Source organism: Triticum aestivum, chromosome 3D, assembly GCF_018294505.1.
Source record: "Triticum aestivum cultivar Chinese Spring chromosome 3D, IWGSC CS RefSeq v2.1, whole genome shotgun sequence".
NCBI lineage: Eukaryota > Viridiplantae > Streptophyta > Magnoliopsida > Poales > Poaceae > Triticum > Triticum aestivum.
Genome location: NC_057802.1, coordinates 275,775,043 through 275,795,553, shown reverse-complemented (window position 1 = coordinate 275,795,553; position 20,511 = coordinate 275,775,043). Strand labels below are relative to the sequence as shown.

At 45.9% G+C, this 20,511-nt stretch overlaps 1 protein-coding gene across 2 annotated transcripts; it reads left to right on the top strand.

Moving 5' to 3' along the window:
• The first annotated feature begins 14,243 nt into the window (after positions 1–14,243).
• LOC543167 (IAA-amino acid hydrolase ILR1-like 1) lies at positions 14,244–20,226 on the top strand. Of its 2 annotated transcripts, XR_006437407.1 has the most exons (6): positions 14,244–14,731; positions 15,666–15,791; positions 16,694–17,008; positions 17,634–17,762; positions 18,602–19,099; positions 19,891–20,226. XR_006437407.1 is itself a non-coding variant. In XM_044500891.1 (5 exons), the coding sequence occupies exons 1-5, from the start codon at positions 14,396–14,398 to the stop codon at positions 19,007–19,009; spliced, it is 1,314 nt and encodes a 437-aa protein (XP_044356826.1). In that variant the 5' UTR covers positions 14,244–14,395; the 3' UTR covers positions 19,010–19,305. The 2 variants fall into 2 exon arrangements, 1 of the variants encoding a protein (XP_044356826.1); XM_044500891.1 differs by lacking the exon at positions 19,891–20,226 and having other exon boundaries at positions 18,602–19,305.
• Positions 20,227–20,511: the final 285 nt, after the last annotated feature.

Genomic DNA, 20,511 nt, shown 5'->3' with positions numbered 1-20,511 from the left:
GCTTACCTAGCCTCCCCGGCAACGGCGCCAGAAAAGAGCTTGATGTCTACTACGCAACCTTCTCCTTGTAGACGTTGTTGGGCCTCCAAGTGCAGAAGTTTGTAGGACAATAGCAAATTTCCCTCAAGTGGATGACCTAAGGTTTATCAATTCGTGGGAGGCGTAGGATGAAGATGGTCTCTCTCAAGCAACCCTGCAACCAAATAACAAAGAGTCTCTTGTGTCCCCAACACACCCAATACAATGGTAAACTGTATAGGTGCACTAGTTCGGCGAAGAGATGGTGATACAAGTGCAATATGGATGGTAGATATAGGTTTTTGTAATCTGAAAATATAAAAACAGCAAGGTAACTAATGATAAAAGTGAGAGTAAACGGTATTGCAATGCGCTGAAACAAGGCCTAGGGTTCATACTTTCACTAGTGCAAGTTCTCTCAACAATAATAACATAAGTGGATCATATAACTATCCCTCAACATGCAACAAAGAGTCACTCCAAAGTCACTAATAGCAGAGAACAAACGAAGAGATTATGGTAGGGTACGAAACCACCTCAAAGTTATTTATTCCAATCAATCCGTTGGGCTATTCCTATAAGTGTCACAAACAGCCCTAGAGTTCGTACTAGAATAACACCTTAAGACACAAATCAACCAAAACCCTAATGTCACCTAGATACTCCAATGTCACCTCAAGTATCCGTGGGTATGATTATACGATATGCATCACACAATCTCAGATTCATCTATTCAACCAACACATAGAACCTCAAAGAGTGCCCCAAAGTTTCTACCGGAGAGTCAAGACGAAAACGTGTGCCAACCCCTATGCATAGGTTCATGGCGGAACCCGCAAGTTGATCACCAAAACATACATCAAGTGGATCAATATAATAACCCATTGTCACCACGGTTATCCCACGCAAGACATACATCAAGTGTTCTCAAATCATTAAAGACTCAATCCGATAAGATAACTTCAAAGGGAAAACTCAATCCATTACAAGAGAGTAGAGGGGGAGAAGAAACATAAGATCCAACTATAATAGCAAAGCTCGCGATACATCAAGATCGTGCCGAATCAAGAACACAAGAGAGAGATCAAACAAGCTACTGGTACATACCCTCAGCCCCGAGGGTGAACTACTCCCTCCTCGTCATGGAGGGCGCCGGGATGATGAATATGGCCACTGGTGAGGGTTCCCCCCTCCGGCAGGGTGCCGGAACAGGGTCCCGATTGGTTTTTGGTGATTACAGAGGCTTGCGGCGGCGGAACTCCCGATCTATTCTGTTCCCCGAAGTTTTTAGGGTATATGGATATATATATAGGCGGAAGAAATACGTCAGGGGAGCCACGAGGGGCCCACAAGGGTGGAGGGCGCGCCCTAGGGAGGTGGGCGCGCCCCCTACCTCGTGGCTCCCTCGTTTCTTTCATGACGTGCACTCCAAGTCTATCAGGTTGCTTTCCTTCCAAAAATAACTTCTCTAGAAGGTTTCATTCCGTTTCGACTCCGTTTGATATTCCTTTTCTTCGAAACACTGAAACAAGGGGAAAAACAGGAACTGGCACTGGGCTCTGGGTCAATAGGTTAGTCCCAAAAATAATATAAAAGTGCATAGTAAAGCCCATAAAACATCCAAGATGGATAATATAATAGCATGAATACTTCATAAATTATAGATACGCTGGAGACGTATCATTGTACTCCAACGAGTACTACTAGTGGTCGCAGGAGTGTATACCTTCTTTTGTGGGTTCGATCCCGGCCGAACGCATGAAGGCCTTTTTTTTAAATAGTAACTTCGCTACGAGCCAATATTTTACACGGGTAGTTTGAGTTTTGAAGTCAAACGGACGTGCGGCACCACAATCTGGTGCACTGGATAGCCTAGCCATGTGAACGGGTTTTCTTCCCAGCATCTCGTGGCTCGCGTCCTCGCCCTAGCCGCACCTCGTTTGCAGCTTCCTCATCAGCTAGTAGCATATTTAAACTACCGCCTCCCAATTAAGCCCGAGGAGCTGGAAAAGCCTGGCGGGGCATTGGGAACTGTGCAATATGGCTCTGTACGTAATGTGCTCTACTACTACTCTGTAGCTTGTGGCGTTGCACGCATGGACTTCACTCCATTATCGGCTCTACTATAAAAGAAATTCCTCTTGGCGTGTTTTTGTTTGACGGAGGCAAAAGCTTCGCTTCTCATTCATAAAGAAGGAACTACTAACAAAGTTCGACGAGATCCATTACACCTCCACAAATGGAAGCGAAAAGCCTAGTCTCGCTGTATCAAATAACTCAAATGTTCTGCCCCCGCAGTAACCGTCGCGGATAAACAGACTGCTAGTGTGTGCGTGAGAGGAGCGGCTGAGTAAGCCAGCTACGTGAGAGGAGCAGCTTAATAGAGCACCGAGAGTACCCACTAGGCCACTACGCAGGTGTACTTTCCCTGCATTGATAGTACAACGATGGTTCTAGAGAACAGTAGTACCCTCCACTTCCAACTGTAGCTCCTTGGCCCTGATATTCAAGAGTTCAAAACTGGTGCACTATACTAGAAGTACAGTACATCGCACTACTAGTTGAGAAAGTAGTACTAGTACTGCTACAGTACGAGTACGTACTCCTCCGTCACATAATGTAAGACGTTTTTTGACACTAGTTGGCGTGTACAAAAAATAGCAAAAACATACCCAAAATTTCTTAATCCACGCCAAAAACTACTAGCTAGTGCCAAAAATTTCTTACTAGTGCTATTATTTACAGTATAATGCAATCCCATAACGTCCCATAATGCTAGTACTAGTAGTAAATAATAGCCTCACCCCATCGCTAAGGAACGATCTACAGTTGGAAGGGACGAGGCCCTGCGGTTACTACGCTCTTATCTCCTCCTCGCCAGTTCCTCTCCCCTGAAGAGAAGGCAGTTCGTCGCTGCTCCCATGGATTCGCCAGGCGGTTCTCCTCCTCGTTGGGGCTAGGAGACCTTGGACGACGATCCTCTCAGAGAAATCGCACGCCGCTCCGACATCCTCACCGCCCCAAGACTCGGTGCTTCCTGCACCAACTTTTTCAAGACGGTGCTTAAAAAGGCTTGGGAAAAGGCCATGCTTGTTGGTCTTCCATGCGTCCTCGAGGAGAAGATTCTTCTATGGGAAAATCCTTCGAACAGTCCACCGCTCCCTGGCCATGGTTGCACGTTGACTCCGCTAGAGTTGCCGACGTTGAGAGGTAGTCGGATTTTGTCTGATGAGCAGGTCAGTAATGGAGTTTGATCATGTAGTACTTAGTTATTCCATTTCCATCTCGTACTTTCTCCGCTGCCCACCGTCTTATATATAGGTCTGGGTCGGTGCCAACAAAGATTGGCTTGCATACCTCCGGCCGGATACCACCATCATTTTGCACAACATCCACAGCAGTGCGGCCGTTCCGGTAGACCCCTTCTCCACCATTGGGATCGGCCTTCCGGACTGGCTGGGCTTGAATACGTATGATGATGCCTACATGAGATTGAAGAAGATAGCAATTGCGGACCTGCCGACAAAGCGACGCGGCTACGACGATTACTATCTCATCGCGGTGTTCGACATAAGGATTACCATCAATGCAAGAGGCAGTAACGGCAGAGGCTGGTGCATGTTGGCGGCGGTAGATTTGTACCCCTGCACGTTCGAAGACGCCGTGCGCCATCTAGGCCGCATCTTCGCGGTGACAAGCCAGGGGACTTGTTTCATCTGGTTGCCATCCTACGGTACGGGAGATTACAAACGGAATGCACAAACCATCATTTGCATCCCTAACGGTACTCCATTATTTTGCAGGGACCTGTCATCCCGCGATCAAAATAAGATCGCCGATCCTGGATGTGCATTTGCACCCGCGATTCGGTCTAACCTGGAACCTTGTAGCTGACTTTGGCATATTGGGATCAACTATCTTAGCAGTCGTTACCCATGGTACCACTGATGTGCAACATGGTCACACAATCTACCACGATCGGACCGTCACCATCTACCCAGGTATTCCATTTTTTAACCCTCTCGCCTTCTCTTTCATTGTTGTACTAGTACTCTACTTACGTACTAGTCGGAGTACTTTTTACCTTGGAGGACGCGTATAGCTAGCTAGGCCCTTGAAGACTTGAACCCACTAGCTGCCACCATTTTTGTTTTTCCATGTCTTACTATCTCATCCATGTAGCCAAGAGTGGCTATATATAATAAGCCGGTTATTTTACTTACTCTATACCGGAGTAGTACTATTTGTTGCACAGTATTACTGACCGCCATATTTGAGCACAACATTATTATGCATGGACCTTGACTATGTACGTCATCATGTGTCCAGATCTGAGATGTCGCGTGTACCAGATGAACGGCGCCGAGTCCGACCCCCGTGATGCTACGTGGGTGCCGAGGAACACTCTTGGAGAGTACTCGCTTTTCATTGGGGACAACTACCCCATTGTGAAGCGGATGCCACCTTCCGTGCACGACATGGAAGGCCTGCCGTTCATGAAGCATGGTTGTGTCTTCAGTGTGCACTGTCGGATGAACGACATGCTGGGACACGCTATCCCTGATTTATGCCGCTTCAGCTTGGATGAGTCTCCATCGTGTGGAACCGGACTAGAAAGCTACGACAATGATTCCCGTTGCCCACCGCTATGGATCGTGCCATCCATGAAGAACACCTGGGACTGGAACCTGGAGGAGGACATGTAGCCCATCTATAACGTGTAAGTGGAGTACGGTAAATTGTGAACGGTAGCGCTGTGAATATATGTAGACTAGTCGTGCACAAATCCATCACATGAATTGGAGATGAACTTGTGTGGCATACTGGCATTTGTCCTTTAGAATTTATAACTAGTAAAATGTGTTGTGTGTATGCGCAACTTGTGTGGTTGTTGCACGAGCTCCAACACGCTCTTTGAGAAAAAAAGGTGGCACAACTTTGGATATACGTGACGTGGCGGCATCATACAGTAGCATCGTTCGCTATAGTTGTAGTACACTCCTACTAGGACGACAACTCCTATAAAACCTTGCGCTTGGCTCTTTACCTCTTCGGGAGGTTCAACAGTTCGTACTCGTGTGAACCTTGCACTTGGCTCTTCACCTCTTCGGAAGGTCCAACAATGATGATACTACAGTACATTATGCTTCTGGCAATCTGACACCGATTGAACTGCTGCACGTCCACTGCGAGGGCGAGGGAGAGGGAGAGGGCGCTGTAGTCAAAACCCTCTCCTCGTCCTGCGAACCACCGCGCGCGTGGGCGAGGGAGAGCCGTAGTAAGCAAGCTTCTCCTCGTTCGGCGAGTTGACGGGACACATCAAAGCAGTACTAGTACTAGTTCATACTGCGTCCTTTCCGGTTAATATGGCTTAATTTGAAACGAGAAAAATACACTGGCGGTCAACGTATGTAACAATACGCTTTTTACGGTCACTATATATAGTTTTGCGGTGATTATATGATCACTAGCTCATCGTAGAGCACCGTATTGCACCCTACTGACCGGCCACATAGTCGACGTGGCACTTTGTTGACTGGTTAAATTGTCACCTGGTTTCTGGGTCCCACCTGTCAGTTGGCAGAGCAAAGAAATCAGCTAAAAAACAAAGAGTGTAGTACATCTACACTTCCAATGCATTTAGCCTTTAATCTAAATCGATATTGATTGACTAATGCACCAACTTGCGCTCTAGGTATAGGCTACATGTCTATCCTTAATTACAGCATGCAACGACCTTCATTTAATCTCTTCTCTCAATGGTTGCATGCACACATAAGTCTGCTACTTTTGGGCATTAATTATGCCCTGGTCAATGTGTAAATCTCTAAATGTACAGTCTTTCACGGACGTAGGGAGTAGATTGAGCATTTGAGCGTGAGCGTGTGTGTTGCGTCGTGTGTTGTGTGCCGCATGGGTGCGTGAGTGTTGCGTGCATCCATGTGTACGCGTGAGTGTTGCATGTTGCATGCATGCATGCATGCATGGGGCTTACTCCCTCCCATTGACATGTTCATATTTCAAGCTTCCTCTGTTCCCTCCATATGGTGATACTTCCTCTGTTCCCAAATACGGAGTAAAATCCTCCCTCTGTTCCCAAATACGGAGTAAAATCCTCCCTCTATTCCCAAATACGGAGTATTTGTCTTTCTAGAGATTTCAACAAGTGACTACGTACGGAGCAAAATGAGTGAAGTGAGCGTAGAGGCATAGGGATAATGTAGAAAGGAAGTCTTCGCGATCCATTATTCCCCATCTCAGTCAGAGAGAACTATTCAACTAGTCTTCGCAGTGAAGTGAAAATACACGCTGCAGCAGATGGGACACTTAATTAATAAGCTGAACCAGCGTGTTGGTGTTACTAAATCATCCTTACCCGGTACTGCCATCATGTTTGCCAGTAGAGCACGCTTCTGTCCTCCATTAACTGACATATGGGCCCTCTTGTGGTAGACCCACATGTCATTGGTGTAACTATTTACACTCCGAAGGACGGTATATCCTGGTAGTAGTAGTAGAATTGAGATTTAATGCACTTTCTTCCCCGTCTTTCACTCTTCTTCCTCCTCTCTTGTTCTTCCTCCTCTCTTCCCCATCGTCGGCCACACACCATTTCCCCCCGCTCACTGCTCGCCCGCCCGCGCTATCTTCCTTGGTAGCTCGCGCGTACCATATCCCCCCGCTCACTGCTCGGCCACACGAGGAGAAGCTTTTTCGCTCGCCCGCCCGAATCCACTTCCCTGCTGGCTCGCAGGCACCGAAAACCCCAATGGCAGAACCGACTGACACGTAGAGCCGTGATTGGAATTCCCTCCCCGATGTTCTCTTGGAGAAGATCTGTACTCGTATGGACCTACTCAACACCGTCGGTCTGGCCGCATGCTCGGTGTCTTTGTACCGTCTACTCGTCTGCAACCGGCCGGCTCTTTTCAAGACACCCTGCTTGCTGATGCCTGATCCTCGTACGTGGCCCAGACACCGACTTGATGATCCTACGGAGGTTGTCGTGGTGCCCCTCGACATGCTACCACTACCCGTCCACCTGTCCTTCATGCGCGGCCACTATTGGGCGGGCATGAAGGCCAACTGGATCGTCCTCATCCACCAATCCGATAGTTCGTGGCGTCTCGTGGATATCTACACCCAGCGAGAGATCACCCTTCCATCTTTGGATACCGCCGCCATCGAGCCTCGCGGCCCGCCGGACACTCCTGCCTACTACGCTCGAGACGCGTCGAGCTTTTGGCTCGACCTCGGTTTGCTGAAGGTTGTAATCTACGAAGTGCCCACACCATCAGAAGACTACATGGATTACAAGCTCATTGCCGTGTTCAACATGGGATTAGTCTATCTGGAATCCGGTCGCCATACATGGTTATGGCTCATCGTCGATCCTCTTCACCCAACACTTCTGTCTGATGCTATAGTGCATGATGGCATTGTTTATGCGGTCGACGCATAGATTGGCTGCCTATACTGGTGGAATCTATCGTCGTGTAATTGTTCTATCTCATCTCATCTTTACCTTAAGAATACGACTGCATGTTCATTGTTACAAATTTAGAATATATAGTGTGTCTATAACCACATCATTGCTATATGTTCCTCTCATTTCCTAGATTTTTATGACCACACATGTTATTGTTAGAGTTGATATGAGAACAATTGGTATCTAATGATTGTTAGAATAGATATTATGAGTATAACCTCATGATTGCTATATGTTACTCTCATTTCCAGGATTTTTATAACAACGCATGTTATTGCTTAGAGTTGATATGATAACTGTAGTAAGTGCTATGGTAGAATATGAGTAGGCCCTGTCATATCTGTTTTCCTCTCATTGTTACATGATGTTTGAACCATGATATATTGCTAGAATATGAAAGTCATTGGTTTATTTTTTTTAACTTGGGGTATGATTATGACCACGGCATTGCAATTCTCTGTCTATGATATGTGTCACTGTTATAATAATCTTAATTCCACACATACTCTGAACATGATTGTTTATTTTTGTCCTTTTGGTCTCCAATTTGAATTGTTGCAGCAGACGCAAATGCGTTGGCCTTCATGATTCCAGGACCTGGAATCATACCAGCCGATGGGTGGTGGTTTATCGCTCGTTCAGCTGACGGTGGTCATTTGATGCTCATTTGCACGTACCAAATTGACCAAACCATTTCATCAAACCACATGCAGTACAATGCATGGGGTGTTCGTGACATTGATGGCTATGGCTGCTTCGTGTTCGAGAAAGATCCTAGCTCCGTTGGGCCAGGCGTATTCAACTAGAGGCGGGTTTACAGCCTCGGCAACCACTCCATGTTCCTCGGGCTCAATTATCCGATCATCCAATCAATCATCGATCATATCACCGGCGATGATTACCGTGTTGTGCAACTTCCATTCGCAAGGGGGGACTGTGTTTACACATCATACCATGGGTTTCATGAATCACCATATCCAGAGATTCATCGACACAGCTTGTTGCCAGATAATCTTCAGTGTGTGAAAGGCATCAAGCTTCCATGGGATGGATGGCTTTTGCAAACCCGACATGCGGCGATGTGGTTCATGCTAACAGCAAATATGCACAACTTGATTCGTACTGATATCTAGACTGAGCCATGTATTTTGCTGCTGTAGCACGACCCTCTTTTGTTGGATATTATGTAGTGTTGTTAGTTTGAAGCACTCCTCTGGTTTGAAGGATAGATACCTTTCTGGGATCAAGTGCATCCTAACTCACCTGCGCAGGATGTACTGATAATGATGATGGAGATGTTGTGCGGTATATATATATATGTATATCTATATGTATATATATATATCACTTAGGCTTCAAGTGCGTACTTGTTAGTTAAACCTACGGTTAAAATGTGACACTAAATACGACTAGTAAGTAGTACAGTAGCGGTACTAGTATACATTGAGTACCATATAACTGGAATTAACCGATGCAAGTCGAAGAAGGATTGGCCGGTGCTGCCGGTTGGCGTCAAGTTCGATCCCACGGATCAGGAGCTGATCGAGCACCTTGAGGCCAAAGTGAGTGCTGACAGCGCGAGATCTCACCCTCTCATCGATTTGTTCATACCAACCATCGACAGCGAGCACGACATACGCTACACCCATCCTGAGAAACTTCCAGGTAAGACACCGATCGGCCTTCTACTTGCACAAACATATTCCTTTGTTTATAGCTCTATTTTTCTTTTTAGACGCAGACCTGGTGAAGCAATTACAATTTGACAGTTAATAAAAAGTGAAACAAGTGACTGCAACATGCCAAAGATGTTATGAAAATGCCAACTACGTACACTAAAACCTGTGTTCGACAATACTGCAGGTATCACACTGAGTGGCCTAAGCAAGCATTTCTTCCAGCGCAATTCTAGGGCATTCAAAAGGGGCACGTGGATGTGTCGCAAGATACAGTCGGAGTGCGGCATGCACGCGATGTGGCACAACACCGGCAATACCTTGCCGGTGATGGTCAACGGCCGGCAAACGGGCAGCAAAAAGGTTCTGGTGCTGCACACCAACAAGAACTTCGACCAGCAGAGGACCAACTGGGTGATGCACCAGTACCACCTTAGGGATCTAGAGCAAGAGAAGGAGCGGGAGCTGGTCCTCTGCAAGATTTTCTACCAGACGAACACTAGGGCCAGGAGTAAAAAGATTATAAGTTAGTTTGGTATTGGTACTTGTACTACCTTGTCGTCCGCAAGTTGGTATTGTTGTTAACAATCTTTTGGTATGAACTTGGCATTTGCTTCCAACCATCATGCCGAGGGTCGACGTGGATATAAAGCTGAATCATTTGTTTCGAAACGAATTTTCAGGCACCTGATTTTTATTTGATGGGTAGCATAAGCACCTGCCGTTCTAATTCCCAGTTCTCCAAATTTTTCGAAACAAGTGCATGCACTTATTATCACGATGAAAAAACAATATCCCTGTTGCATCCCAGTTATCATTCTGTACTTGCAGAATTCTTTCGTTTATTGAGCATGTATATTGTTTTTTCAGGTCGAGCAAGTTTCAACTGGGCTGTAGACTGCCCAGGCTTGGTTTTGTTTTTAACAGGCCCAGCCCATGACGACAACGGGGCACAAAGATCCAGCAGGTATCTACTGGCCTCTGGCCCGCCAGCGTCTAAAGGATTTTGAAGAAAGAACCATGAAGCTTTGGGCAATTGCAGCTGAAAAAGAAGAGAGGGAGAATCAGATATTCATGGAGAGGGTGGTTAAGGAGGCTCACCTCATAAGAAAAAGGGAGGAGGAAGAGTAAGAAGAGAGGAAGAAGAAGAAGGGAAAGGGGCCTTGCTCTACGCAATAGAGTTATGTCATCCTCTTCGATTTGGTTGTGAACTCCTATGTGTCATGAACTACTATGTCTCCTCCTCGATTTGGTTGTGAACTACTATGTGTCGTGAACTACTATGTCTCCTCCTCGATTTGGTTGTAAGAACTAATATGTGTCGTGAACTACTATGTCTCCTCCTCGATTTGGTTGTAAGAACTAATATGTGTCGTGAACTACTATATCTCCTCCTCGATTTGGTTGTAAGAACTACTATGTGTCGTGAAGTACTATGTGTTATGAACTACTATGTGTCGTGAAGTACTTCGTGCATATGTTCTCTTCACAGTTGTTTGCTTGCTACGTATCAATCCTACTTCACATCATCTTACTATGTTTGTAGACAGAAGGTATGGCTAGTTACAGACATATGTGGCGCCTAGCGCGGAGGCGCCACACTATACACTGCAGCCCCTAGACGCTAGGCGTTGCACTGTACAGTGTGGCGCCTCCAGGCTAGGCGCTGCACAAGTCTGTAGGTATCCAGAGAGCAACAGAAGGTAGGCCTCCAGTTTGGGCCAAAAATTCCGCTAAGTGTTTGTGCAGCGCGTAGCCGGGGGCGCCACACTGTACAGTGCAACGCCTAGCGTCTAGGTGCTGCACTGTAGAGTGTGGTGCCTCCAAGTTAGGCGCTGCACAAGTCTGTAGCTATCCAGAGAGCAACAGAAGGTAGGCCTCCAGTTTGGGCCAAAAATTTCGCTAAGTGTTTGTGCAGCGCCTAGCCCGGGGGCGCCACACTGTACAGTGCAACGCCTAGCAGCTAGGCGCTGCACTGTAGAGTGTGGCGCCTCAAAGCTAGGCGCTGCACAATGTTGTAGCTATCCAGAGAGCAACAGAAGGTAAGCCTCGAGTTTGGGCCAAAAATTTCGCTAAGTGTTTGTGCAGCGCCTAGCCCGGGGGCGCCACACTATACAGTGCAACGCCTAGCAGCTAGGCGCTGCACTATATAGTGTGGCGCCTCCAAGCTAGGCACTGCACAAGTCTGTAGCTATCCAGAGAGCAACAGAAGGTAGGCCTCCAGTTTGGGCCAAAAATTTCGCTAAGTGTTTGTGCAGCGCCTAGCCTGGGGGCCCCACACTGTACGGTGCAACGCCTAGCAGCTAGGCGCTGCACTGTAGATTGTGGCGCCTCCAAGCTGGGCAGTGCTCACGAAGCTGGGCTCGTTTTCCAGCCCTTGCTTGCTCCACACTAAGCGCGAACTGTACGACATACTTCCTGTGATGGTTGGCCCAATCCTTGATCTTCCGCTGCTTTTTCCTATCCAACCTGCAAATTAGAAACAGAATATTAGCATCATCGAAACCGTCGAGAAGCTGCTAAGTGCTCAAGGTTAATTATATCTTACGCGTGTAGCAACTTGTCCGTGTCCTCCCACTCCGGCGGGTGTGGCTGGAACAAACCAAACTGGCGGAACACCCGATGTGGCAGGTGAAGCTCAACCGCCCAGTTGCATATCAGTGGGCACCGCATATGCCAGAGATCCCTATCCCTAGTGCACATCGGATTCAGCCTGAACTCCATAGGGTTACCAAAACTCTCTCCTTTTCCATACGGCTCCCATTCCACCTGCAAAATGGGATAGAATGCAAAATTGATATCGAGTTACGATACAAGCATGATAATCACTTATGCAATGTCGGTTCACCTGCTCAGGCGTGATCGCGTCCAGCTCGCTCTTGTACAACTTGTACATGACCGAGGGATCATCCGTCGTCTCATTTAACACATCCCACTTGTGAGCCCAAGTGGGGAGCCGTAGTGGGTCGTCTTTGTCGTCCCAATCCTCGTACTTCACGGTCTTCGGTCGTCCAACCGGCAAACACTCCCAGCTCCATATGAAAAGTGCGAGCAGACAACCACCAATACCTCCAGTGTGCCTACAACAGGCTTCGTCCAACTGCACATAAAAGAGAATATGGTCAAATTTGCCGCAAGAGCGCATTGATAATGTATCAATGAAGTGAAAAGGAAACAACTTCATACCTGTCGATACAAGTAAGCCAGTGTCGCCGAACCCCAACTCCATTTGCTATCGAAGACGGTCAACGCCTTTAGCCACATCCATGGAGCATTCTTGCTTGTGCCATCAGCAAACATAATCCTGGATATCACGTACCACATGTAGACACGAGCATATGTCTTCACCATGTCCTCATTAGCATCCTCAGGGCAAGTACTGAAGTTCGATGATATCCACGTGAAAGTAGCGCCGGCTGCGACTCTTTCCTTCTTCTTGTCTTCTGCTTCTGGTTCCCGAGGCTCCGGAGGAACCATACCGATAAGGGCATGCATCTGCGCACGCCACCTATCAGAATCGGTGTTTATACATAAAGGATTCCCATCGATAGGAAGACCGGTGATCATAGCAATATCCTGGAGCATCACGGTCATCTCCCCGGTCCGAAGATGGAAAGTGTGTGTCTCCGGCCTCCAATGATCAATAAGCGCGGTGAGTGCTGCAGCATTGTTGGGTGGCGTCGACCGGCGGACCAACTGAATGAAAGGGAGAAGTCCTGCCTCCCTTACATACGGTGTGTACCGCTCATCATAGCGCATCCATCCAAGGGTGACCCCGTGAGACCGAAGCTTCAGAGGTGCAAGCTCCTACAAACAAACAAATCATAACATTACATATGGGGCATTTGTGTTTGAAATAAATACGAAATTCATAACACCGGCCACTTTCAGTATTACCCGCTGCTCCACCGATATAGCGTACGGCCGGTGTTGTTTGTCCCAGTGATCATCAAGAAGCCAAACCATCCTAACAATTTCAACAAAGCATTCTTGTCAACACGATTATCTTTTCAATTCAAAAAAACTAAAGTAGGCCTACTAGATGCAATATTCAAAGCATATGTATCCAAAGCATTCTTCTCAATACGAGTATAATTTCAGTACAAATAAACTAAACTAGGCCTACTTCATACAAATAACTTTTCCATAGAAATAACATGTCAATCTATGTATCCAACCATATCTTTTCAATAAAATAAACTAAACTAGGGTTCCACAAATCAAACAAACAAGGGTTGTAATACATGTAAAATTCTAATACATGCAAGATTCAAATCTAATCAAATCAAACAAGGATTCCCCAAATCTTCAAAATACCATATTTTCTATGGATAGAAAGAAGGGGATTGGAGGAGAGTACCTTCTAGGATGGATTGATGAAGAAATGCACGGACCAAATAGTCGGATCTGAAGGATTTGGGAGAGGGGATTGAGAGGGGGAGAGGAGGAAGCCGCCGGCGCGCCTGTTCTGTAACTCCTCCTGGAACAAATGGGTGGGGTGGGGGGAGGGGGAGCGGGCGGCTGGCATCTAAGTCACAGTGCAGCGCCTAAGGGCTAGGCGCTGCACTTTACATGTGTGGCGCCTAGCTCGTAGGCGCTGCACTGCTGGGTGCGGGGCCCAGGGCTGCCACGGTGGACTGGAGTGCAACGCCCCCGTGCTAGGCGCTGCACCGTAGGGTGTGGCGCCGGCGTGGCGGGCGCTGCACAAAAAGGTCAGGGGAGTGAAATAGTTTCACGGGCAGTTCATTCTGTGAATTGATTTCGTTCTGAGGTCAAAATTGTCAAATTTACCGAGATATGAAAGCAAACATGAGGCTGCGTTATTTCAATACAAATCTTACATGAGCATCAAGCAAACAAATGATTTTCCCAAACTATAACAAGGCTTTTCCACGGGCACGTTTTTGTGGTAACCAGCTAGATGCCCACCCACCTCTGCAACCAAACCACTCCACTGCAGCCGAACCAACGTGCCAACTGAACCAAAGCGTCTCGAAACAAAAGACTACTCAAAGAGGGCAGAGAAACAAGGAGCAAGTAAAAAAGCGGAATCCTCCCAAACCGAGCTCAAGGTCACAGAGACGCTTGTTCACTTCAGCTTAGCCCACGCCACTCGTGCGCGTTTCGCCTGATTGATACTGTGGTACAGTACAAGTGTCCAAACCGAAAGCGAGAACGTCACGGCGGAATTCATTTACTGCTATTGTTGGCCATGGCCGCCTATGCTGGGCTGTTGCGCGTCGCCCTCGTCCTCATCGCCGCCGCCGCGACCTGGGCGGCGGCGCTAGACGACCCGGCGGGGCTTCTGCGACGGGCCAAGGAGGCGGAGTTCATGGACTGGATGGTGGGGGTGCGCCGGCGGATCCACGAGAACCCTGAGCTCGGCTACGAGGAGTTTGACACCAGTGAGCTCGTGCGGCGCGAGCTCGATGCCATGGGGATCCCCTACAGGCATCCCTTCGCGGTCACCGGCGTCGTCGCCACCGTCGGCACAGGCGGCCCGCCCTTCGTCGCGCTTCGGGCCGACATGGACGCGCTCCCTATGCAGGTTCTTCTTCTGCTTTACTCTTCGGATTGTACTCAACTTTTATGTTTGTATATATATTGGGCCCTCGCGTTTTAGCTTTGCTGCCTACGGTAAATGAATTTTTTCTGGTTTGGCTACCGATCCATTCCTATATTGCGGCCACAGAATTTCAGAATTTGTTCAGCACCACTTGTTACCTTTGGAGAGGAATTGTTCTTGTTGACGCTCGGTAACTCTTTCTATATATTAGCGAAACTAAGATTGCAAAAACAAAATGAAATCAGAATCTCTTAAACGAGCCCTGATGGGCCGATGGCTTCAGTTGACCTCTCAGCACTGCTGTGCGAGAGGTCATATTTCAAAGTCGGAGGATAGAGAATTGTATCCCAAATCTTCAAGTCAGGAGGCCCCATATCTTTGAAATTGACCGTGGGGAAATGCAAGCTAATGCTTATCAGGTCTCGGTACACTTAAACTTCTGAGTCTGGACAGATGGCTTGAGGCAAACACTCCTTTCCTTATTAAAAAGAGGGACATACACTAGCAGTCCTAGTCATAGCTAGTTCCCTAGACTTTTGACCAGGATCATACGATAGTAGGTTTATGCTTATTGTGGGAATGAAACATGTGATTAGCCTATATGCACGTATATAACAGTAAAGCTAAGCTTCAAGCTTGTCTTGTGTGGCGATGAGACAATTATGCCATATTGGTATACAAATAGATAATAAATTTTGGGAGCAATTAGTATATGCATTTTCTTGAAGTGGATAGCATAATTGCTATTCCCAGTTACTGGGCATTTGTTGTGTTTATTTGAATTACTTGTTGGTGCTAATTTAAGCATTGTAAGTATTCTCTGCCCACACTGAAGTATGATTAGGCTGTATCTGGCTATCACTTTGTCTATTTCAAGGATCATGTTACTTATGATACCCTTATGTGTCTTCTTCAGGAAAGCGTGGAATGGGAACATAAGAGCAAAGTGCCTGGGAAGATGCATGGATGTGGCCATGATGCACATGTTGCTATGCTATTGGGTTCTGCTAAGATTCTTCAGGAGCACCGTGACGAGTTGAAGGTTAGTAAAGAAGCTCTTTCTGAATTGTAAAGCGTTGTAATTTTCTCAGTTTACAATGAAAAGCAGCAAGACGATTTGATTTTCTCTTTTAACGCTGAAAAGGTGCTTGAAGGTTGACAGTTAACTATAGGTTCATCATTTTATTGTTGCTTTGAGTTTAAAAGGTAGTAACCTTGCAAATAAATAAATAAATGAAACTGTAATCATAAGATCAGTATATCTCAACACTCCATGTGCTTTATTTTCATACTTCTCCTTCTTTCATTTCTTGTCCAAATCATCTGTTTACTGGATTAAAATGACGGAACTAAATTATAAAAAATCGATGTTCATGTCGTAGAGTGGTGATGGATTACTTTTGGTGGTATATATCAACTTTTATGGTTCAGAAACTACCTGATTCTTAATGCTGGTCATGGTAAATGAGGTTTTTGTTTGATTAAAATATAGGCGATTTTGGTATTCCCTATGTCCACTCCAACACCGATGTTTCGTGAACTACTTGGAGATTTTGCCAAAGGGCAAGTGCAATGATTTTTGTTTCTTTTTCCTCAACACTAATTCTCAAGAGATGCACAATGTTAGTGATTCACTGTTGCATATTTCAAATCAACCTTCACATTAGCAGTAATATGAATACATATGTAATGCACATGTGCATTCGGTTCTCCAATAATTGATCATGCAGCTTTGTTCAGACATATACAGCTAGTCAAAGGATAGTTTGGTCCCCACTTCCCCTCAGATCAGTTATGTACAAACTGAACCATGTGGCTGCCTATATATCAATTATGTCAAGATCTCACAATCCTTGGCCAAAAAAAAATCCTATTTTGCAGGCATCAAACTTTATTTACCTGCAAAATCTGATGTTACAAATGCCATGTTTTTTTTTACCGTAGGGTACTGTAGCCCTTCTTTTCCAACCAGCTGAGGAAGGTGGTGGTGGAGCCAAGAAAATGGTAGAAGCCGGAGCTGTGGAAAACATAGAGGTCATGTTTGGACTTCATGTAGCTGACAGTGTGCCGATTGGTGTGCTGGCATCCAGACCTGGGCCTATAATGGCAGGGAGTGGATTCTTTGAGGCAGTAATAAGTGGAAAGGGAGGGCATGCTGCACTTCCTCATCACACTATTGATCCAATACTGGCTGCATCCAATGTTATTGTAAGCCTTCAGCAACTTGTTTCCCGAGAAGCTGACCCCTTGGACTCACAGGTGCTATTCAATCCTTGAGCTACTTGATTTATTTAATGACTGCTCCTTTTTTATATATGACTTACATAGTTTTCTTTATCATGGCTATGTGATTTAGATAGCTCATTTTGTGGAGTTTGCATAGATCATTTTGACCCATTTTTTGATACTCAAAACTTGTCAGGATCCTGAGGATTAACATGCCCGTACCTATTAAAATTGTTATTTGTTCTGATTTACTGCAGGCTAACTAATCACATCCTAACATGGAAGCTGTCTACTCCTAATATTCCCAGAATTATGATCGTAACTACAAAGATTTCTTTGTTATCTAGTATCTGAATTCACAAGTTTTTTGACTTACACTCCTGAACTGTCTGTCTAGCATTATGATTTCATAGATGAAATGAGTTTCTGCACATTACAGACCTATTATATGGATCGTCTTTATAAAATGTTCCCCTTGTCATGTTTCATATGTTCTTCCAGTCGGCTGCCTTTAGGCTATAGATAATATGATAAATGGTGATAGTCCTAGTCATTCCTTTAGCATTGCCATATCGTTTTTGGGGTCCCATTCGCCCGTAGTCATTCCTGTGTACCACAACATCTCATTACCCTCCTTTTTATTGGCTTTATTCTGCAGGTAGTAACGGTTGGAAAGTTTCAAGGTGGTGGAGCCTTCAATGTTATCCCTGATTCAGTGACAATAGGTGGTACCTTCCGAGCCTTTATGAAGGAGAGTTTTAATCAATTGAAGCAGCGAATTGAAGAGGTAACAACGAGGGTAACAACATTATAACTTGGGAATTGTGTGTTGTTTATGTGTCATTAAGTTCCGTATGATTTGCTCTTGGAAAGATGAAGAAACAAAACTGACTTAAAGGAGTATGGTTGGTGCTTGAATTCCTTTGTAACAAAATTATAGTTATGCTTACTATCAAAATGGCAAGTCGAGAAGTCACACTACCTGAATCGAAGCTAACCAAGGCATAAGCCCATGTGTTGGTAGGAGACCTCAATAAATTTTGTTGAAAGATTACTTGAAACATGTTACAATACATCAACGCCTCCAAATAATAGGAAGTCCTGATAAATGAAGGGAAGTGTTAGCATTAACTTTTGCAAATTGACTTACTACAGTGCTGAAAATTGACATCTCTAGAAGAGTCGAGATAAAGAAAAAAGAATGTAGAATCAAGGAATATTGTTTAATGCATATCTGATGGTTGGTGTAGTTCGAGGTGAACAGACTGCCGCTGTCGATTGTACTATTTATAGAAGTAAAATGATTTAACAGTACTATTTATACAAAGTGTTACAGCAGCTCGGCCTGTAGCCGCCTATGTCAATTTCGCACTACGAACAAGGATAATCATAACCAAACGAGCCTGGTGGTCATTCTGTTGCCTGATTATTATTCTGTAGTACTACTTTAAATTATGAAAGTTGCAGTGTTGCACAATTTGGGTTTTGTAGAAAGGTAGTGCTTCTTGCTGCTTATTTTATCATGAACGGTCAAAGCTGGTATCGCTAAAAAAGGATATACAGACTCAAGGATCTGTAGTTAAATTTCGTTTGTTTAACTTCAAAAGTTTTTTTTTTTGGTCTCAGGTCATAGTCACACAGGCATCTGTCCAGCGCTGCAGCGCAGTTGTGGACTTCCTTGACAAAGATAAGCCTTTCTTCCCTCCAACAATCAACAATCCTGAGCTTCACGATTTCTTTGCGAAGGTGTGCAGTGAGATGGTTGGCCCCAACAACGTGAGAGAGAAGCAGCCACTGATGGGTGCCGAGGACTTCTCCTTCTACACCGAGGCCGTTCCCAAGACATACTACTACTTTGTGGGGATGCTCAACGAGACTCGTGGACCGCAGGCGCCTCATCACTCCCCCTACTTCACCATCAACGAGGATGCACTGCCCTACGGTGCAGCCATGCAAGCATCGTTGGCTGCTCGCTATCTGCTTGAGCACCAGCCCGCTACCGCTGCTAAGGTGGAACCTCGCGACGAGCTGTAGATGGTGTCCATGTTGAATGAAACGGTGGAAGGACAAGGACGTGCACAGCAATTGTTGGTTAAAAAGGGACGAGGACCTCTGTATCGCCAGGTGATTATGCAACTGTTTGTACATAATTTCCTGATTTCAGCGCATTCCAAGCGAGCAGATGACCTTGTGACGGCATTGAAGCACTGCGAACATGTGTTTCTGTGGTAGGTCTCGTTCGTTTTCGCATCTGCACTTATCCGGGTCTATGTGTAATCTTTAAGTGCAGTGGTGAGACAAAATAAAACACCCCGTGGATGATGAATGTATTGGGTTGTTAAGAGTTGGGACAGACAGGAATTTTATAGCATGATTCCATCCTTTAGTAGCAAGAAATGGTCGAAAATATATTCCAGCAAAAAGAAAAAAGAAACGGTTGAAACAAGGGTTTGAGGAGCATATAAGTCTGGTTATTACTGGCGTTCTGGCTTGACAGTTGGACACCTGTGGCTGTGGCTTGAAAGCATCGGCCCGCTGTGGTTGTTGGAGAAGGATCAGAGGCAGGCTGTGCGTGAGCCCCGAGCCCCGATCGCTTAACAAGCGTCGTGAATCCAGTTTTTCATTTCTGTTTCCTCTGCGTGCATAGTGTGGCTGCATATTGACTAGGATTGTTTAGGGTAAGAACCAAAGACAGTAGGTAAACGTTGTTGCACGCCAAGCTTTTCTGCTTCACGACATTCATTATTGAGTTGCGAGCGAAGGCCGAACCCCAACTGCTGCCCATGTGAAAGAAACAGGGACCGCCACTCAAAGTCACACGTACAGCGTGTGACTGCTCGTGAAGTTGGTCATGTCTTTTTGTTGCCTTGGCAGAAAAAAGCTGACTTGTTGGACGAGGACCTTTGTATCGCCAGGTGATTATGCAACTGTTTGTACATAATTTCCTGATTTCAGCGCATTCCAAGCGAGCAGATGACCTTGTGACGGCATTGAAGCACTGCGAACATGTGTTTCTGTGGTAGGTCTCGTTCGTTTTCGCATCTGCACTTATCCGGGTCTATGTGTAATCTTTGAGTGCAGTGGTGAGACAAAATAAAACACCCCGTGGATGATGAATGTATTGGGTTGTTAAGAGTTGGGACAGACAGGAATTTTATAGCATGATTCCATCCTTTAGTAGCAAGAAATGGTCGAAAATATATTCCAGCAAAAAGAAAAAAGAAACGGTTGAAACAAGGGTTTGAGGAGCATATAAGTCTGGTTATTACTAGCGTTCTGGCTTGACAGTTGGACACCTGTGGCTGTGGCTTGAAAGCATCGGCCCGCTGTGGTCGTTGGAGAAGGATCAGAGGCAGGCTGTGCGTGAGCCCCGAGCCTCGATCGCTTAACAAGCGTCGTGAATCTAGTTTTTCATTTCTGTTTCCTCTGCGTGCATAGTGTGGCTGCATATTGACTAGGATTGTTTAGGGTAAGAACCAAAGACAGTAGGTAAACGTTGTTGCATGCCAAGCTTTTCTGTTTCACGACATTCATTA

Excerpts from the sequence above, each read along its gene's own strand:
- LOC543167 (XM_044500891.1), top strand. The coding sequence starts at position 14,396 with ATGGCCGCCTATGCTGGGCTGTTGCGCGTCGCCCTCGTCCTCATCGCC. Across the intron at positions 15,792-16,693 it reads AGCACCGTGACGAGTTGAAG|GGTACTGTAGCCCTTCTTTT; the intron begins GTTAGTAAAGAA and ends TTTTTACCGTAG. Across the intron at positions 17,763-18,601 it reads TGAAGCAGCGAATTGAAGAG|GTCATAGTCACACAGGCATC; the intron begins GTAACAACGAGG and ends TTTTGGTCTCAG.